The 17,681-nt window shown below is 53.3% G+C and overlaps 1 protein-coding gene across 1 annotated transcript in view; it reads left to right on the plus strand.

The window, feature by feature from the left end:
- Nucleotides 1-551: 551 nt before the first annotated feature.
- Nucleotides 552-17,681, plus strand: part of LOC128277620 (calpain-11-like) — a 29,233-nt gene continuing 12,103 nt past the window's right edge. The window contains exon 1 of the mRNA XM_053016102.1: nucleotides 552-642. Within this exon, the coding sequence (XP_052872062.1) occupies nucleotides 552-642 (91 nt within the window). The remainder of the gene's footprint in view (nucleotides 643-17,681) is intronic.

Below are 17,681 nucleotides of genomic sequence, written 5' to 3' on the forward strand. Positions count from 1 at the left end.
TATCTAAAACCCCACCACCATCATAAAACAATCCGCATCCCGGTGTGCGCGCTTGAGTGAAATTTAAATTATTTCTATTGCGATCCAGATCCAGGGGACCAGCTGCCAGCCCAACAACGGTCGCTGCACGACGACGACGGGATTGGAAACCGCTCACCGGTGATCGGTTGCCCGCACAACAAGTGCGCTCCAGTTGGCGCTCCGTGCCGCGGCTTTTCCGGCTTCGCGTGTGTGGCGTGCCAAGAATCGGTGCCGAACATGGTCGCGTTCCGGATCCGGCCCAACTTCGGGCTAGAAGTGGAGCGAAAAGTGTACTGAAGTGTATAGCGAAAGAGCGAGTGAGTGAGAAAGAAAGGAAGAGGATGCACCAGCTGCAGTCGGCTGCAGTGGCCGGTGCTGCGTGATCGTACATTCGTGTCGCTCCACGTGTGTGTGTGTGTGCGGGGAAAAGTGTGCCCTGATAACCAGCCAAGTGGCCCTCCCGGTGGCCCCAAAACCCATCCCTTTCTCGTCCCGCTCGAAGCTCTAGGGCAAGCACCAGTGTTCGCCTTATGTTTTTATGCTACAATTCCGTGCCCATCATGCCGTCCGGATATCGAGGCAACGGCCACATCGCACATCCCCCGGTCAACGGCCACATCAGTGAGTATCGCCATCATCGTCGCCGTTACAATTTAAGCATAATTTTCCCCCTGGTCGTCAGCTGTGAAACGGTTCGCCCAACAATCCTTGTCCTTCCACTGGGAGATCACTCGAAAATCGCTTCTATTGCTTGCCGTGACGTCTGAAATCTGTGTGAGAACAGCGGATTGTTTCTCGCTTTTTATCACCATCGCACGCCCAAAACGGAGGATGGCGTTTTGCGTGAAGCAATTATAACTCGTTTTTATGACCCCACCCGGGCGGGCTGAATCGCTCCCATTATCAGCCCATCTACGTGTGTGTGTGTGTGTGTGGCGAAGAGCGAGCTAGAGAGATGTAGTGTTTCTCTGTCGCTCATCACTTTATTGCTGCGGGCCGACCGGGCGAGAGAAGTGCCTTAACAGAAGTGACAATGCGTATCATAAAATGTTTATGATCCACAAATTTTAGCACGTGTTGGTGAAGAGCGAGACAGAGAGCGAGGGAGAGCAAGCGAGAGACCATGGCTTCGCAAGGCACGAGATAATTTTGTTTAGATATCCGAAGAACCACGAAAAGGCCACAGAACTCCAGAGCAGACCACAGAATGGCGCAGGCTCAGGCGATCAGCACGATCTTCCCCCAGCACGCCCATGGGACACTCTTCACTCTAGCCCGCGGGCAGCATGAATCCGCGGGGTGGGTCAGCCGAGCCGACTGTTTGCACTGTGGCGGCGTGCCTTGGCTTTTTATTCATCAAAATCAGCCTCGAGCGATTCTTTCGAGCGATTCCACCACCACGACAGCAAAACGACGGTTTTACAAATGAGCATCATTTAAATATTTTACAGCCACGCAAAATGGCACAATCAACACGGAAAGACAAGCGGGGGGTGCCCCAAACCATCGCCACACACAAAATCGTGAGCGCTTGTGAGTGGCGCACGGTCCGCGCCGCCGACTGTCAACGGCTCTGCTTGCGCATCTTGCGGCATTTTTTTTGGCTGAAATACCTCGCCGATGAGTCGAGGACCACGTGTGCTCGAGGAACCGCTTTTGGGTTCTTCTGCGCGCGGACGCCAGCATGGAATTCCACAAATCCGCGCAGTCTATTTATACGCGCGGCTATCTGTGGCGAAGCGAAGATAAAGTTACGATTTTTACGAGCCTTCCGTCCGTCCGGACCTTCACGCTTCGGTGGCTCCCCGTGACCGTGCTTTTGATGGTGGTCAAAATATTGGCGACAGCTCCAGCTTGGTCTCGTTGTGAGGTTCGTCCGGTTTTTCTCTGGTGCCCCGAAAACCTCACCGTTTTTTTTCTGGCAGATCTTTCTGCGGCCGATCAGCTGATTTCGGTAGCCCAGCCTCTCTGACACTCTAGAAAACAAGGCGAAAAACCGGGCCGTTTCGTTACGTCTTCTTTCCCGGCCGTTCCTCCTTCGGGGTCGAGAGCGTTTTTCTTGTCGCCCATTGGATAACGATCCATCGATCGGCATGGCATAATGGATTGGAAATCGAGCAGCAACGGCAGGAGGAGCCGGGAGACGACGACGCCGACGACGGATGATGAGGCGAGTAATGGACGCTCCCCGTCTAGCCGCCCGTTTGAGTCACCGAAGCTAATTTCTGTAATTATTCGCCGCCGTCGACGCGAGCTGGCAGGCTGGCGGGCTTGGCAGGTCGATCTTCGAACGTCCGATCGATCGATGCCGAGCCCCGGGGTTCTATGCGGGGTTCTTCAGACCCCCCTCCGGAGCGCGAAATGTAGTTAGCACGCGCCTTGCGCAATCGCGACACGCGCGCAAGACCCCGGGCGCGCTCTCTCTCTCTCTCTCTCGGTCTCTACACGTTTTATCTTATTTTCTTGTGCCCCGGCGACGACGTCGTCGGAACGGGGCGGCAGATTAAAAAGCGATACCCACGGCAGCTGCGATTGGCGGCGATTAAGGCTCGCGGGCAGCAGCCCTTTTCGGGTGGAGTCATTCGGCTCCACCGCGGCTTCCTGGTTATGGGGCTCGCCCGCCCGGGCTCCGCGAGGGCTCGAGATGATTAAGTTTCTCCGGCGCGCTGCGCTGCCGAATGCATGTCAGAGTGCTCGGAAGGAATGTGATTACACTCTCCGCGCGGACGACGGCCGGACGGACTCCGGACTCCAAATGAGTTTGGAATGAGTTTCGTAATCAATCCGCGGCACTGCGGTCGACGAATTGTCTCGTTTTTATTATTCCATTAAATTATAAGCCCCATTCTTCGGCCCAGCTCCGGCGAGTTGGGCGAGTGGCTCGGTGGCTTCATCTCGACTCACCACGAATTCAGCCGCGTCACGGTGTGGCGAAGGAGCGTTTTTAAGCGTTTGTCAACACACTCGGACACTCGTTCGCAGTGGTGCAGCGGTTCTTCGCGTTTCGTGACCTTCGGACCGCCCTCCACCCGGTCCGGTCCGGTCCGGTCCCGGACAATAACGCGCTTAATTCGAGCGTGGCGCAGCGTTTAAGCAGTTCCCCGCGCAAACAAACAAGCGCCCCCGAGGCAGATCGTCGATCATGCCAAAAATGCTTCGCTTTCGGGGGTTGCCACCTCCTCCCCGACCCTTCCGAAACGACAGTCACGAACCTCTCCGGTTTCAGCAACATCAACCCGGGCATGCGTGACCGCCGATGCCGAAAGCAAATATTGAATTACGCGCCCGAGACACACATTACGAACTCGCCCCGTGGGCCAGCTCGAATGCATCGACTTCGAACGGGGCGGTCGCCGGTCGAAAGAAGTGCAAAGCACGGGCCAAGAATTAGAACCATTGGAACTGACACACTCCACACGGTAAGACGGCTCAATGGCTGTTTGGCCGAGCAGAATTCCGCCTCGAGAGACTCGCCCAGAGAGCACTCCGCCCAATCTTCGTCCGTGCCGCCAAATATTGAAGGTCATTGTCGCGATCGCATGCCGCGCCGTATCGACCGACCGCCCGGGGCGCATGGGAAATTGACGTCCTCGGCGCGCGGCGACCAAAAGCGACACCAAAGAGTTCGGGCGAGGCGAAACCACGAATAATTACACGCAAATTTGTCATATTCGTCCGGACGGGCTCCCATTCCGTCACCCGACGGACCGATTCCGGGTCTCTGTGAGTTCGACGTTCGGCGCCGAGCGTCGCCAAATTATAGGATCGCTCCAAAAATGGAAAACAAAGCTAGGAATTTGTAGAAAAGCCCTCCTCGCGGTTCGGTCCGTTCCGGGTTCGGGCCCCACCGAAGCCCACAGTGTCGCTGCCAACCACCAGCTTTTTATGTGTCACGGAGACAAACGATTATGAGGTTCGATTTGTTTCCGTTCCGACGACGGATGGAAATCTGCATCCCACCGGTGGGTTGTGTGGTTGGGTTAACGATAAATTTTTAACTAAATTTCTGTGGCCCGAGTTTGTGGCATTTATATGTGGTCTACCGGAACCATTATCTTCGTTTCGGTTAAATTAGCTTTCGACACGCTTGTGACAGTTTATGTGAAGATCACAGCAGGTTTCGTTACCTTACTGGACAACTTGGGACACACTAACCAAGACGATTTAGGGACCCACGAGGCATTCACTGCAGATCCTGGTGATTGCTGACAGTTTTATGCGGAAAGCACTCTGTTGGGGACGTTTAGTATTCTGAGAATGTTGATAAAAGTACAGAAGGTTTTTAGGACGTTTTCGATGTCTCTGATCTCAAATAAAAAAAGTCAATTCGAACCCAGAATCAATTTGAGTGCTAAACTTTGAGTTAGTGCTTAATAGTCTCCGTTCTAATGTCCGTTCTAATATGAATAATAATAAAAAGGTGTTAGTCGCTTGGTGACAGATCCGCATGATATAGTGGATGGATTAAAACTTCCCAACCAAGCTCCTGGAGTTTCTGGCGAGTCACTACACATGTGTGTGACCTGGTGTTGTCCTGATCGCTAGATTCCAAGAGATTCATGTAGGGATGGTTGACAGTATGGATCTGAATATAGTGTTTAGCCATACGGAAGCAACTCATAATAAATGATTCCTTTCCAGTCCCACCAAATACAAAGTAGAACATTCCTGGTCACTAATCCCGGTTTGGCTATCGTTTAAGCCGGATCATCACGCTTTGATCAGGATCTTTTTTGCACACAATAACACGATCGTGATATGGGTGACCAGAGTAGAAATTTCGCTCCGATCGAGTGCTGAAGCGTCTTCTGCGTCTGAAGATTGGCCAGATGACCAAGTTTTCAATCCTAAAATATGGATCCAAGAATTGGCCCGTAGCTGACTGTCGCTGATTGTCGCTGATTGTTGCTAGAAAAATTTCGCATTCCAAACAAAGGCCGCCGATTGCTTGGTGCGGCGCCTTTCTTCATTTAGATGTGCCACAAAGTGGGACCACAGAAACGGAGCGACAGGACAGGACAGGACAGGGAGTTCCTTAAATCATAATCATCATCAACATGGAAATGAAGCCATTCCGGGCCAGACATACGCTTTGCCCGTATACGACGCGTCGTAATGTTTTGCAAATATTTTAAAGAAAACATCCAACGAAAGACCAACAGCGGCAGGACCGTGAAATGAGCTACCAAGATGGAGTGTGCGATGAGTTTTCAAAGGGAAGAATTTATTGCAATCGTCCGCTGTGTCCGTCGCCAGGTTTAGTTCCGTAACCGATTCGGAAATTAGTGGTCACCAAAAATTAGTGGCACCAGCTTATGCAAACCAGGCCCCCAGGATGTTTTGCATTGTAAATGAAGCCCCGAGTCGGTTCCAGCCAAACCCGTCATCGTTCCGCCGGACGGGCCTTTCTCCGTGTGTGGAGTGTGTCAACAGACGATCAAATTTAAAACCCGCTTTGAAGATTGGGGATAGCTTGGGTCAGTGCAACGCTCCGGTGCATCCGGTGCACCCGGTCCTCAAGTCCCGTCCCAACGCAAAGCGCAACAATCATCACCGGCATGCGAACCGGGCCCCGAAGAGGATGGCCATAAAAAGGGTTTTACCACCGCCGTAAAAGTGAGCCCAGCGCGTAAATGACCTCCAGCGCGACGCGAAAATGATGCCACTCGTCGCCGTCGTCATCCCCTTCGCCGCCGATCCTTCGATGGCCGTGTAATGGGCGGTAATTATCACTTTTCACATTCCTGCTCGAATCGTTTTTCGATCTATCGGCCGTCCCGCGAGGGGACTCCCAAGGGCCGCAGAAGCCCGACCACGGCCTGCGCCACTTTCTTTCTCTTCTCCCCCCAGGTGAGACCGCCATACGACAGTGCCGCCGATTGACGGGAAGCGGCCGCCAGGCTGTCGTCCGGGTCGTTCGTCGCTAATCGGATATCTTAATTGCCGTGGCCAACCAGGGGCCGAAGAAGCGCACGAATCAGCAGGCTGGAGCACAAGTTTTGGGTTCCCATTTTGCGGATCCACCGGTCACGGCGGGCCGATTTCGTGATCAACCCGCTGGCCGGCAAACGGGGTTTTGTTTGGTTAACGTGTCATCGTGGTTTGTTTGGCCGTGCGGACCGTGATGATAACGGAACGCGAAACGGAAGGACGGAAGGAAGGATGTCCGATGTCAACGGGCCCGGGGATGTCTCGCGTGGAACGGCCCACTGGCTGGCTGGGCCCGGGTCGGCTGTCGATCGCGTTTTCTATTTCAAAATCCATGTACCGAACCCACGGGCGGTGGGTTGATGAGGAGAAAATATGCAAATTATGCACCGTCTCCGCGACGTGGTCCCCTCCTCCCCGGTGGCATGCGTCTAATGTATGCAAATCATCCGCCTGGGAAGGGCGCTTTCCACACCGCTCGCCCATCACGGGGACGGGTGAGATTTGTAAAACTGTATCACCGATCACCCGGTCCCATAAGAGCCGCGTCCCGACGGGGACGGATACCGGCGGTGGCCGGATGTCGTCGATATCTCGCGTCGCGCAGGTCGCGGGCGCGATCGCGTGATCACTCTTTCTTTCCGCGACGGCGACAGCTTAATCCCGAGCACCCGACCCCGGGCGCCGTAAGTGAAAACTGCCACTTTGCTGTGGAGAACTGGTCAGAAAGTCGCGGCGGAACGATGTGTGGAATCGAAAGCGGAGGAATGTTGTGACCTCGCAGATAGCGCCAGGGCCAGGGCGATCGATAGGGGCCGCCACCGACGATACACAGCAAACGCTCGCCTCTTCCAGGGGGCGTTTTGCTCCAGTTTCCTGGCTCCCGCGGCTTTCTGGTGCACCCACCCCCCGGCGGCACGAGGCCCAGCAGTGTGACCTTTTTCACGGCGCTAATCGACGCTCGAATCGATTCTGCTTGCCAGCTCGGCCCCCAATCGCCCGGTTCACGCCGCGTTTCGGTGTGCGGAGCGTGTGAAAATCGCTGCCCCGCACTGTCTTCGCACCTAACCGGGGCGGGGGGAGGGTTCCGAAAGGGTTCCAAGAGGGCCCCTAGATGGCCCCGTCTTTCGACTGTCACAGTGTGTGCGAGCGAGTGCAACGTCTTCGTTAACCGATGGGGCGAACCGATGGGGCTAGAAAGCGCACCCGCAGATGGCGATAACAAATTGTAAAACTTTATTTATGTTCCGTCGCGGCGCAATCCGTGGAGCGCGCGCAACATCATAATTCAAATTCTTTTCCGCTGCCCCGAACCAATCTCGGGAAGTCACACGCTTAAACGCTATGTGTGTGTCTCGAGAAACTTTCGCCGGATGGTACTTTTTCAGAGCGCACTCTGATTGTTTCCGTGGATCTGTGATTCTGTGTTGGCTGTTGGCTGTCAACGTAATCTACGCCCATCAAGCAGGCGTCTAGAGGCGGCCAAACAACTCCATTTGCTCCCGAGATGGAGATAAAGTTAAACGTTATTCCGAAGACAATTTCCACGTTTTCACGCTGCTTTCAATTCTGATCGTGGATTGGTTCGTGAGCACGCAATGAGACAGACAGGAACACTCAGGGTTGACAATTCTGGGGCGGTTTGTATAGCTGACCTGAAACTTGTCTCATCAGGATATCAAACGAAACCGAAGGCGTTTTCGCTAGCACAGAAGAATCGTTATGAAGTAAGTCTCGGGTAATTAAGTTGTTCAATGATATAATTAAGAATGTTCATCTATTTATTTCGGATAAAGTTAGGGATTCAAGCTGTCTAATTAACTCTAAGATGAAATAAGGGAAATGTAACGTACACACAAAAAACCACATCAAAAAGAAATGGATAGCATTCTTACACTGGTTAATGGACAGTAAAGAGCTTTCAAGCACATTTCGTCATTGAACTCCTTAGCCAAACCTAAAAGAAAACCCTAACATTCCGATTGCTATGCTATCTCCTCATTATGAAAAGGATCATATAAGCTTAGAATCTAACACGACATCTAAGTCCCGAAAAGCATCTACTTTAGAGATATTTAAACCTACCATGTTATGGGTGCGTAATCTAGGTAGAAGATATTGAAATGTTAAATTATTCCGTTACTTGTCAGTCTATTTTGACAAATCAGCCAGATTCTCAAACTTTAGTTCATGCCGTTTTAGGCAAAGATTGATTTATGTTTTAGTCATAGATCTGACTTCTTTCTGTGGGGCTATTTGAACAGTAAGGTGTATGCCAGCCAACCTAAGACCTGGAGATTCTTACACGCAGAATGAGACAAGGATTCAGACCATACTAATTTCAATGAGCTTGCTGCACGTGCAAAGAATGAAGATGCCGCAATAATTAGATATTACATCTATATTACCCTGTGGCTGTGGATGAGCGGTATCTAAGATCGTTTCAACTACTTCTTTATTCCGTTCCTTTTTAATATGTCCTAAATATACGTGAACAAACTCACATCACACTAAATCCGCTCACGGTGGAGGTTCTGCAAAGGGCAATCTCGTAAAAGGTCCCTCAACTAGAGGCGGCACACTTTATTCTCAAACACTCAAACAACGTTCAGCCTTTTTGCCTACTGCAAGCCTCACTTTCTCGAAACTTCAAAACAAGTCACACAAAAAGTGGGGTTATGACACTTTGAAAGCCTCCACCGGCGGTGTGGCTGCCGGTAATTTGTCTTCAACCGCCCGAAAGTCGGAATGGTGCGTTAACGACATCGCCCGTCACCGTCACCGTCGCCGTTGGCATGCTGCAACCAGTGCGCCACTAAATTGTCCACCAATCGCCCGAAAGTGGTGCGCCGAACGTCGTGAGAAGGGAAACAGCCCTAGCGTGAAGCTGGCAAGGCGAGTGTGTTGGCTCGGGGCGTTGGCTCAAAGACTGTTCTCGCTAATGATTCTAACTGTGTGCCACTGTGCCGCGCTGGGACCCACCAATGTGGGTCACAGACCTTTTCACAGGGCTTCTACCGCCCAACCGCGCGACTGGCCCACTTGGCGTTGTGTAACTCATAAATAACTCCCTTTCCGTAGCCGAATTCGTGGACGGCTTCTTCGCACCTGAGAGAGAAGGTTGCAGGGAAAAAACTTCCTTAGAGACCCACCGGGGCCCCGGAGACAAGTGCCTCCTTTTTGGACGGGTGGATTAGGGAGAAAAATTAGTTCAATCTCAAAGCGCAACCCCGAAAGCTTTGAAAACGCGCCCCACCATTAGGGCCACACGGCAAAAAGCACGGAGAAAATGATTCCCATTCATCGTGCCCCGGCCCAGGGCCATAGATTAACACCCTTTTTCGGTGAGTGCCATTTACCAGTGTGCCGCTTCCGAAGAACGACGCGAGAGACGTAAAAAACCTGCCGATAATTAATAGATTTACTGTTGCGTCTTTGTGGCCCCGGCGTCTTCCGCCGCCGGTGACAGGAAATGCGGTGCCGAGCCGAGCGCACGCGTTTGCCTTTAACGCCTCATTTACGCGACATTCCTTAGCCCAGTTCGGCCCGACCGTATGGAGGTCATTCGGATTGAAGTCCGGCGGGGAGGGCCAGCGATTGGAGTTAGCGCTAATTGATAAATAATAATCCCGGCCCGGGCCGCTGTCAACCGAAACCGGACGGTGTTTGCAAAACATACAAAGCAAACAAAACCAATCGACAGGACAATTATATTAGCGCAGCACAGTGTCCGGTGGCACGAGGCACGAGCTCAACCGCCTCAGGGCCAACGAAACCGAAGGAAAGAACCATTAGCGGGAAGCACTGAAACGAGGCCCCCCCACCCACCGCCGGGGTGCGATAAAGATCGCGAAAAACACATTCCTTCCTTCCGCACGGCGCAGCCAGCGAACGAAAGACATCAACAGTGCGACAAGCGACGAACCCTCGCCTTTGTCGCGCGCGACGGTCTCCGATGTCGATAAAGTAAAAGTGGAGCCTCATCGCGGTGGTTGGAAGAGATTGTCAATCATCGTCACTCTCAACCATCAACAACTCAACCCACAACCCACCGCGATTGGCAGCGATCTGGCGCACAGGTTGCGCAAAGCGCAGAAGATGAGAGGAGCAACAGCAACAAAAAAAGAAACGGAGGAAACAAAACCCACAATCCGCTGTACGGCGGCGAGGCGCCGGAATCGGGAACAACAATGCAGCTGGCGAAAAGCGTGCCACTGATGAGTGGGCCCTGCGGAAAAGCGGCCACAGGCGGCGGCAGCCCCCCTTTGGTAGCTGGGAAAGCCAATGAAGAGTGAAAATGGCACGCCGGCTGCTGCTGCTGCTGTGCGCCTAGAACAATGCGCTTTTGTGCTCGATTCGTCTCCGGTCCGGGCTACACATTCCGGCCCCCCCTGGTGTGTGTGTGTGTGTGTCCGAGCGCTCGTTAATGCAGCTATGTAGTGCAAGTGTGCATCACGATGCATTATGCAGTTTTCCTCCCTTGGGATGCGGCAGTCCCGAGGCCCCCGTGTCGCCGTCGGTTGGTGGCCCATTTTCTTTCCCCGATCGGCTGCTTTCTTTTGAGCATCGTCATCCTGAAAGGCGCATGCCAGTCACACACACACGCCCGGGCTTCCTTGTAAGGTGTGTGCCGAGCCGAGTTCTTTCTCCGCCTTTCTATGGCACTAATTTTCCTTCTGTTTTCCCCGTGATTTCGCCCGACTTCATTTCCCTTTTTGCCATGTTTGTCCTCATGGCCACCGCGCGCGCCGGGCGGTCCCGGAGTGCAGCACCGCAATTTGCACTGCCGCCGCAGGGAGTAGTTGTAAAATTATGCCATATTAGAGCGAGTTTAGAGCTTTGCTACCACACACGGCACGGTTATTTATCATCACACGCACACACACACACACTCACGCGTGCGCGTTGAATATTCATGGGCACTGCGGGCAGCGGCGCGTACCGTCCATGCTCAGGAGGCACTTAACGACTCAACTTCGCCTCACGCCGGGCCTCATATTTGTTTTGGGTCGCCTTGCGTCGAGTGTGTAGGCCTCAGCGCCTTGTTTCTTCATTGTTTCGCAGCTCGCAGTTCGGCTCAGCTCAAGAATTCTTATCTTCATACGCACCCCCCGGTCAACTGATGGAGAAGTTGTGTAGTGTGCCGGTTGCGAGTAACCTGTGTTTATTGCCATTTTAGTCAGTAAAATCCATCCCCACGCACGGGAGTGTGCATCAATATATGCAACGAAAGCGAAGCGAATGGTGGCCATTTCCTGCGCTCGACCATAAACCGAAGTTACGAGCAGACGCCACAGACTCTCGACGGTGGAGAGTTATTAATTTACGATTGTTTTTTCCCTATGGCCCGTGGCAGTGAGTGTCGAGTGTCGTAATTTGGGAGATAAATAGGAAGTGTGCTTAAAACAAAGCGTCCCATTTAGATAACCGGGACTCTCTAGAGGGTCCTAGCTTCGGCCGGAGTATCGGGCATCTCACTATCGGCACAGCCACGTAGATCGCTAGTCCCGCAGGATTTTATTACGCCGTTACGCTGGAGTTCCAAAATGGAACTTCAAGATCGGAGCCCCCGGACGTGGCAGTAAAACGGAATAAAATATGACTCCGACTCAGGATAAGCCTTGACCAAGGTGTCGGGTATTTAAAACAAATCAAAATGGAAATAAATAAAATCGAACCCAGAGATCCCGGCCGGGGAGACCGTTTCCGGAGCAGCACCACTCCATTACTACTCCGATCCCTCCGGATCAGGCCAGTTCCGATTTGGTAGCATCTGTTTTCTCGCGCGACTCGCGAATGCCAATGAATCACGGAGATTCCCCTTTTTCGGGCCGGCCCGCCGGAGATTTGATATCGGAGAGAGATCCCCACGACCGGGTCGCCAAATGGAGCCCGACACTTTATCGTACATTGACCGATTCAGCCGCCGACGCCGGCACCGGCACCGGAGATAAATAATCAAACCTCCGGGACGGGCGCGCTCCGGTACAGTGCTGCGGGAACCCGGCCTATCTGGCAGCGCCATTTACGGTGTGTGTGCGGCTCCTCCCGCCGGGGGAGGCTTTGGCGTCCGGAGTCCGGAATGGATTTGCCGATTCGCGATCCAGCGTGCTAATGCTCTCCGAGCCAGCGCCGCATCGGATCGGATCGGAGTCTGTCACTCGTCACCGCGCCTACACTCATCGGTCTATATCCGGCGAATGGCGCGGCATTAGACGGCGACGCCGCGTCGGCCCCCACATCCCGGGGTGAGGGTGGCCGCCTCCGAAAACCAATCACACCGGGACCGGGACCGAAAGTGATCGTCTCCTCCGCCTCTTGGGAACTTCGGGCGAGTGGGCGAGTCCACGGTTCCATTCGCGAATTCTTCCCGCTCCCGGCCAAGAAGCGAATGGCCCCCCTTGAAATCCCCTTGAGGAGCACTTGAGCGAGTGAAGAATCGCAACCGTTTGCGGGACCGCACCTTGGCCTGAACCTTCCGGCTCCGAGGCACTGATTTATGTGTAGCCCCGAAGCCGATAGCCCAGAGCCGTATCGCTGGGTGTCCGGCGACAGTTTGTTTACTTTTGCCCGTCTGCCCGTTGCGTTATCGGGACGTTCTTCCGTCCGGGGAGGGCCATCTCAAAGGTTCGGCTTCGGTGGTTTTTTCCGCTTCCTACGCTGGCGAAGGAGTGGCTGAAAAAGTAGTTGTGGAAAGAAAGTTGACGGCGCGACCCAGAACGAGCCGCGCCGACGACCGCGGCACATCAAGCGGCAAAACTGGTTGGAATGCTAATTTCCTTTTTATGCGTACGTACGCCTCGTCTACTGGGGGGGAGCGCACATTAACTTGGTATAGATTTCAATAGGCTTGCGCGAGGTAGAGATTAGCAACGTACCGCGAATGTGGATCACCTAACTGCGCAACAGATTATGCTCGTCTCGCGGAATCGATCGTTGCTCCGATCTTGTAACAATGAATGTGCTAGTGGTAATTACTAATTCCTGGAGGATGCCTATAATGTTTTTATGCTGGAGCTAATGTTTGAGTCACGGAGGACCACATGCTCCAAACCAATGACTGATGAATGTGGATTGAATCGATTATTACTTGGAAACTTCTTTGGACCAACACAGCAATTAAAACAAATGTTTTACCAAAGGTATTTCCTTTAGTGATTTTTTCGTTTCGTAATGAATTTATAACTGGTTTCAGTCTGTCAAATGACTCCCCAGAATGTCACTTTGAAACTAATTTCATCGAGGGTATGCTTTGATTGATTTTGGGGCGTTTTATGGCAATCTAGTAGGTGTCGTTGTGCTCCGTCTTCTGGTCCCATAAATTGCACCAAAAACACTTTAGTATTCCATTTAGCATGTTTTGACGTATTTTAAAATTGGATACGGTATAAAGAGTGTTGCCATTTTATTGCCACGTTTAACCTTTCCTATAAGTTCGTGGGGTGTTGCATAAGCTGCAAGGTCCTCGGGCCTCTTTCCTGCAAACCGTAATAATTGTATGACAGCACGCAGCAGCCGCAACGTCCCACAAGCGGGGCACAAGAGTGCGCATAAATTGGGACCGATTTTTCATCGCACCCAATTGACGTCTTCCGGACTTGCGCCAATTTGCGGCTCCCACGCGGCGTCGGCGGCGGCGGCGCTCTTCTAAAAGGGCCGTTTAAAGCGGTCGGCACTGGGACCATTAGCGAATGCGATTGCCGCAACCCGACCCCGATAGGCGGCCAATGCTCACCACCATCCATCCGCTTAACCGTGTGGGTTGTCGCGTTGCAGCCCAACAAGGTGCATCTGCCGACGTTGCAGTTGCACGTGCGCAGGCGCTTAAAGCGTGGCACTTTGCAAAACAGGGAATTGAGCGCCGAGCGCCGACGCCATCGCGTCGTTGGCGGATCTTTACCGATCTGTTTGCTATGCGATGGGCCCCCCTTAATGATTTCATCATTTACGGCCATTCCTATTAGCGCGATGTACCTAATCAGCCGTTTTAATTTAATGCCAGTGTCCCCTCAGAAACCGAAGAAGCGCCGGGGCCGATGTCTTTCGGTAACCTAGTTGTTGTGCTCAAAAGAATTAACCCACTTTTACGCTCGCACCGGACCGCAATTATCATTTTGTCTAATTTATTACGATCGTCAGCGGCCGGGCCGGGTCTGAGTTATGAAAGGGACGTGCCTGGAAATCGTGAAACAATCGAGCAGCAACGAGCGAGCGATCTCTGTCGCTCTGTCAACTCGAGACGCTCGGCCAAACAATGCTCGTCGACCGGCGACGGGATGTGAATCAACAAATGATGTCCAGAATGAGACCTTCCTAATAAGCCGAGTAGAGCGCAGCGGCGCGCTTCGCATCGTAAATCTTTCCACCCGAACCGAACCCGGAAAACTCGAGCGCAAAAGAATGAGGAAACCCAAACAAACGCCACTTATATAAGCCATCCCGCGCTTATTAGTCCAATTTTGACCCCAAAAGCAAGCAGGGGTTGGCCCACTGCCGAGGTTACCGGGAACAGAACCGGCGGCCGCATTCGACCGGCGGCATTTTGAGGGTAGCTTGTGCAAGCGTTGCGTTCGAAATGAAAACCACAAATCGCATTCTAACTGCCTGCCGGTGGGGAACAATGGTGCCGGATTTTCACACCAGCTCGCGCTTATCATCAGGTCCAACTGCTGTGCGCGCGTGTCCAACGATGGTGATCCGTGAGCAGCAACCCCCCGTGCCCTTGATCTGGGTCACCGTGCGCTAATGAAACACTTGCCGAGCCCCACACACGGAGACGCTTTCGGCGGGGCACACGCAACATGACCGCGAACTCCGAACACACGCCCCTGACAGTGACAGGGCCCGACGAGACAGTTGTAACAGAGTGTGCCCGTCGTCGTCGTCATTAGCGATTGTTGCGATTTGCATTTGCCGGGCCGGGTGTGTGGGGTCCACCAGGAGGACGCCGTCACAACGGAGCTGATTTACGGAGCTTTCGTCGCGTTTCCGACCGCCGATAACAATGTGCATACTCTGGCAAATTGGCCCCCACAGTGTGTGTGTGTGTTTGTGTGTGCTCCGCTTTGAATCACGATAATGGTCGTTTCCTTTTTCCGGTGCAGAACTGCAGCCCGCGGCCAGATCACTATCAGATAGCTCGCACACGGAGTTATCTGTGTTTCTATGACTAATGGTCCAAGTGCACGACCCCCGGGAACATGTAACAGGAGCACTAAAATTAATCAAAACACACGCACCGTGCCCTGAGGTGAGGAATAAATTCAGCGCCCCAAAACGAAACGTTCCGACCGGGTTCGTCGTTTATCGCCGCGCGCAACTTGTTCGTTATTTATCAAGGCCTAGAGAGCGTGAGCGGGAATTGGGGGCTTTAGAACCGATTCGAAACGGTAATGATGTGCGTGGGAATTTCGCCGGAGGACGAGCTCGCACCACTTCCTAATGTTATTTATAACCTTCGCCCGAGACAAGACGCGGAGAGGCCACACGAAGCTAAAAAGTCAGAGCTGCGCCGGGCCCCCGAGAGAACAATATTAATGATGCTGCGATTCACAACTCAATCATTCGAAGCCGGCAGGAGAGCGCACCGTATCAGCTGGAAGCGATCTGTTTCGTGGCCAAACGGGTGCCCCCAACCCCCAGGTACTTTCATCGCACCTGAACGCACGCACCGCGGGGCTAGAAGGTGCGCCCCGTTTGAAATACGACCTGGTCCGTGCTCCGTCGTGCTCGGGGCACACTCGGGGCTTCTCGATTAGTGTGTTTGATCAATGACCATCGGCGCTGTCCGCGCACTGTTTTACATTTCCAACTCCCGGGCCCGTTCTAACGAGCCGTTCTCGTTCCTCTCGGTTCCTTGCGATGCGCGTCCGTCCACCGTCCGGTTGGTGGGAAAGTGAAAGGAGATGATACCGAGTCGACTGGCCTGCCCGCTGAGAGGAGCAGTGAACCGGGCTGCGGCATTAGAAGCAGCGACCACGCAGAAGGCCAGGTCGATCCATGTAACGTGAAGCCGAAACGGGTTTTTCTCTCCCGCCTCACGGCCGTGTTGTTGATACATCGGTGCCCTGGACAGAACTTTAGCCGCGGTGTGTGTGCCTGTGTATGGTTTGTGAACGATTTATTTTATGAAAGAAAATGATAGACTCCAAACGAGACGGAGAGAGGGCCAAGAACTTACCCTTACGCGCGCTGTATGATTCATTCGTGATGGAAATTATTGTTTTATCTCACTTTGCTCAACCTCCGAATTCCTTTGTCGATGGCAATCGAACGGGTTCCAACTCGCATCTCCGGCGCATAAACGGTGGTGTGCCAATGGTGGTCTGTCGGTGTGGCCGAAAGGTTAAAGCACCATGAAAGCAAATAGAAAAGCCTTTGAATAATGGGCCCCACTCGCTTCTTGGGGGGAGAGGTTGAGTAATGCGCCTTGAAGGTGTTCGCTCTGGCACGCCTCGCCCTCGTATGTGAGCCCCCCCGCCCAGACCGCCCAGGGCAGGCCCGGGAGAACCTTTCCGAGGTGTGCACAGTCCCACTGTCTCTAGCCAGAGCAACGGTTCCACCGTTTTGTCTCCGCCGAAGTGCCTTTTACTGTATCGCCTGCGACTGCGCGAAGACGCGGGACCCACACTTCTGAGGCGGCTTTATTTGCGATCTAATTACAACGCCGCAACCTGCGTGGCGAGTGTCTTAATATTTAGCTTAAGCCACGCAACCGACCCGGGTAATGACATTTGACGCTGGCGCATTTGACAAGTTGTCCCGCGCTGCATTGTTTACCTTTTGCGGCCGCCACGGCAAAGGCGCGTCTAAACGGTGGGTTTTCGGTCAAATTAACTGCTCGTGGGCCGAACTGTCAGTTTGACATCCGCCCGCCGTGGCCTGGTGGGCAATCCGGAAGCGGGCTTTCGACAAAAGAATACATTAAGCCACCACGCTAGCCAAGCACGCAACCCATCTCCGGAGCAGGGCTCCGGAATGCGTCTTCCAAATAGGACCGGACGCCTTTAGGAGCTCCCGGTTTGCGCAGCCCAGAAAGGGGCTCCGATTATATCCACCCTCGGGAGGAATGGCACATTATTTCATTTTAAATAATTAGCTATCGGAAAGGGCGGCAGCGCACGCAACCTCCTGGGTCTGGGCGTTTCGTGGTCCCCCGTGTGCCGGGGGACCTTGCGTGTGCATCGGAACGGAATTGGACTCCCCGGCGTCCGGCGAAGAATTTCCGATCGATAGGCCAAAGAATGGGACCACGACTGGGGACTAGTAATATCAGTTCCATTTCTGGCACAATCGGCGATCGTCTATGTTGCTAGGAACTATGTAACGCTACCCGCAGTGGAGCCAAACTCCCGGAGCCAGGAATGATACTTTTCTTGATTCGGCGGAGCTGTGTTTCATTAGCCAACCGGACTCAACTTTCATTCGCGATTCGCAATCATCACCGAACGCGCGCGTTGATTAAACGAACAGACATAAACCTAATAACGTTTCATTACCCGCCGGAGCGGCCATCAAAAACTAGCGTTAGGTGCCGGGTTCGAAAACATCCATCAAGCACACACAGAGTACACGGCGCGGTACAACTGTATCGGAAACGTTTTATGGATGGATGTCAGTATTTAATAAATTGCCCGTAATTACAATTCAAAAGCCCTGACTGGCCGGCCGGCCAGTGGGCCCTTCGGCTGGGCGTCCAGCGCCCGGAAGCAGATGCTGGCCAGATAATGTTG

Source organism: Anopheles cruzii, chromosome 2, assembly GCF_943734635.1.
Source record: "Anopheles cruzii chromosome 2, idAnoCruzAS_RS32_06, whole genome shotgun sequence".
Taxonomy (NCBI): Eukaryota; Metazoa; Arthropoda; class Insecta; order Diptera; family Culicidae; genus Anopheles; species Anopheles cruzii.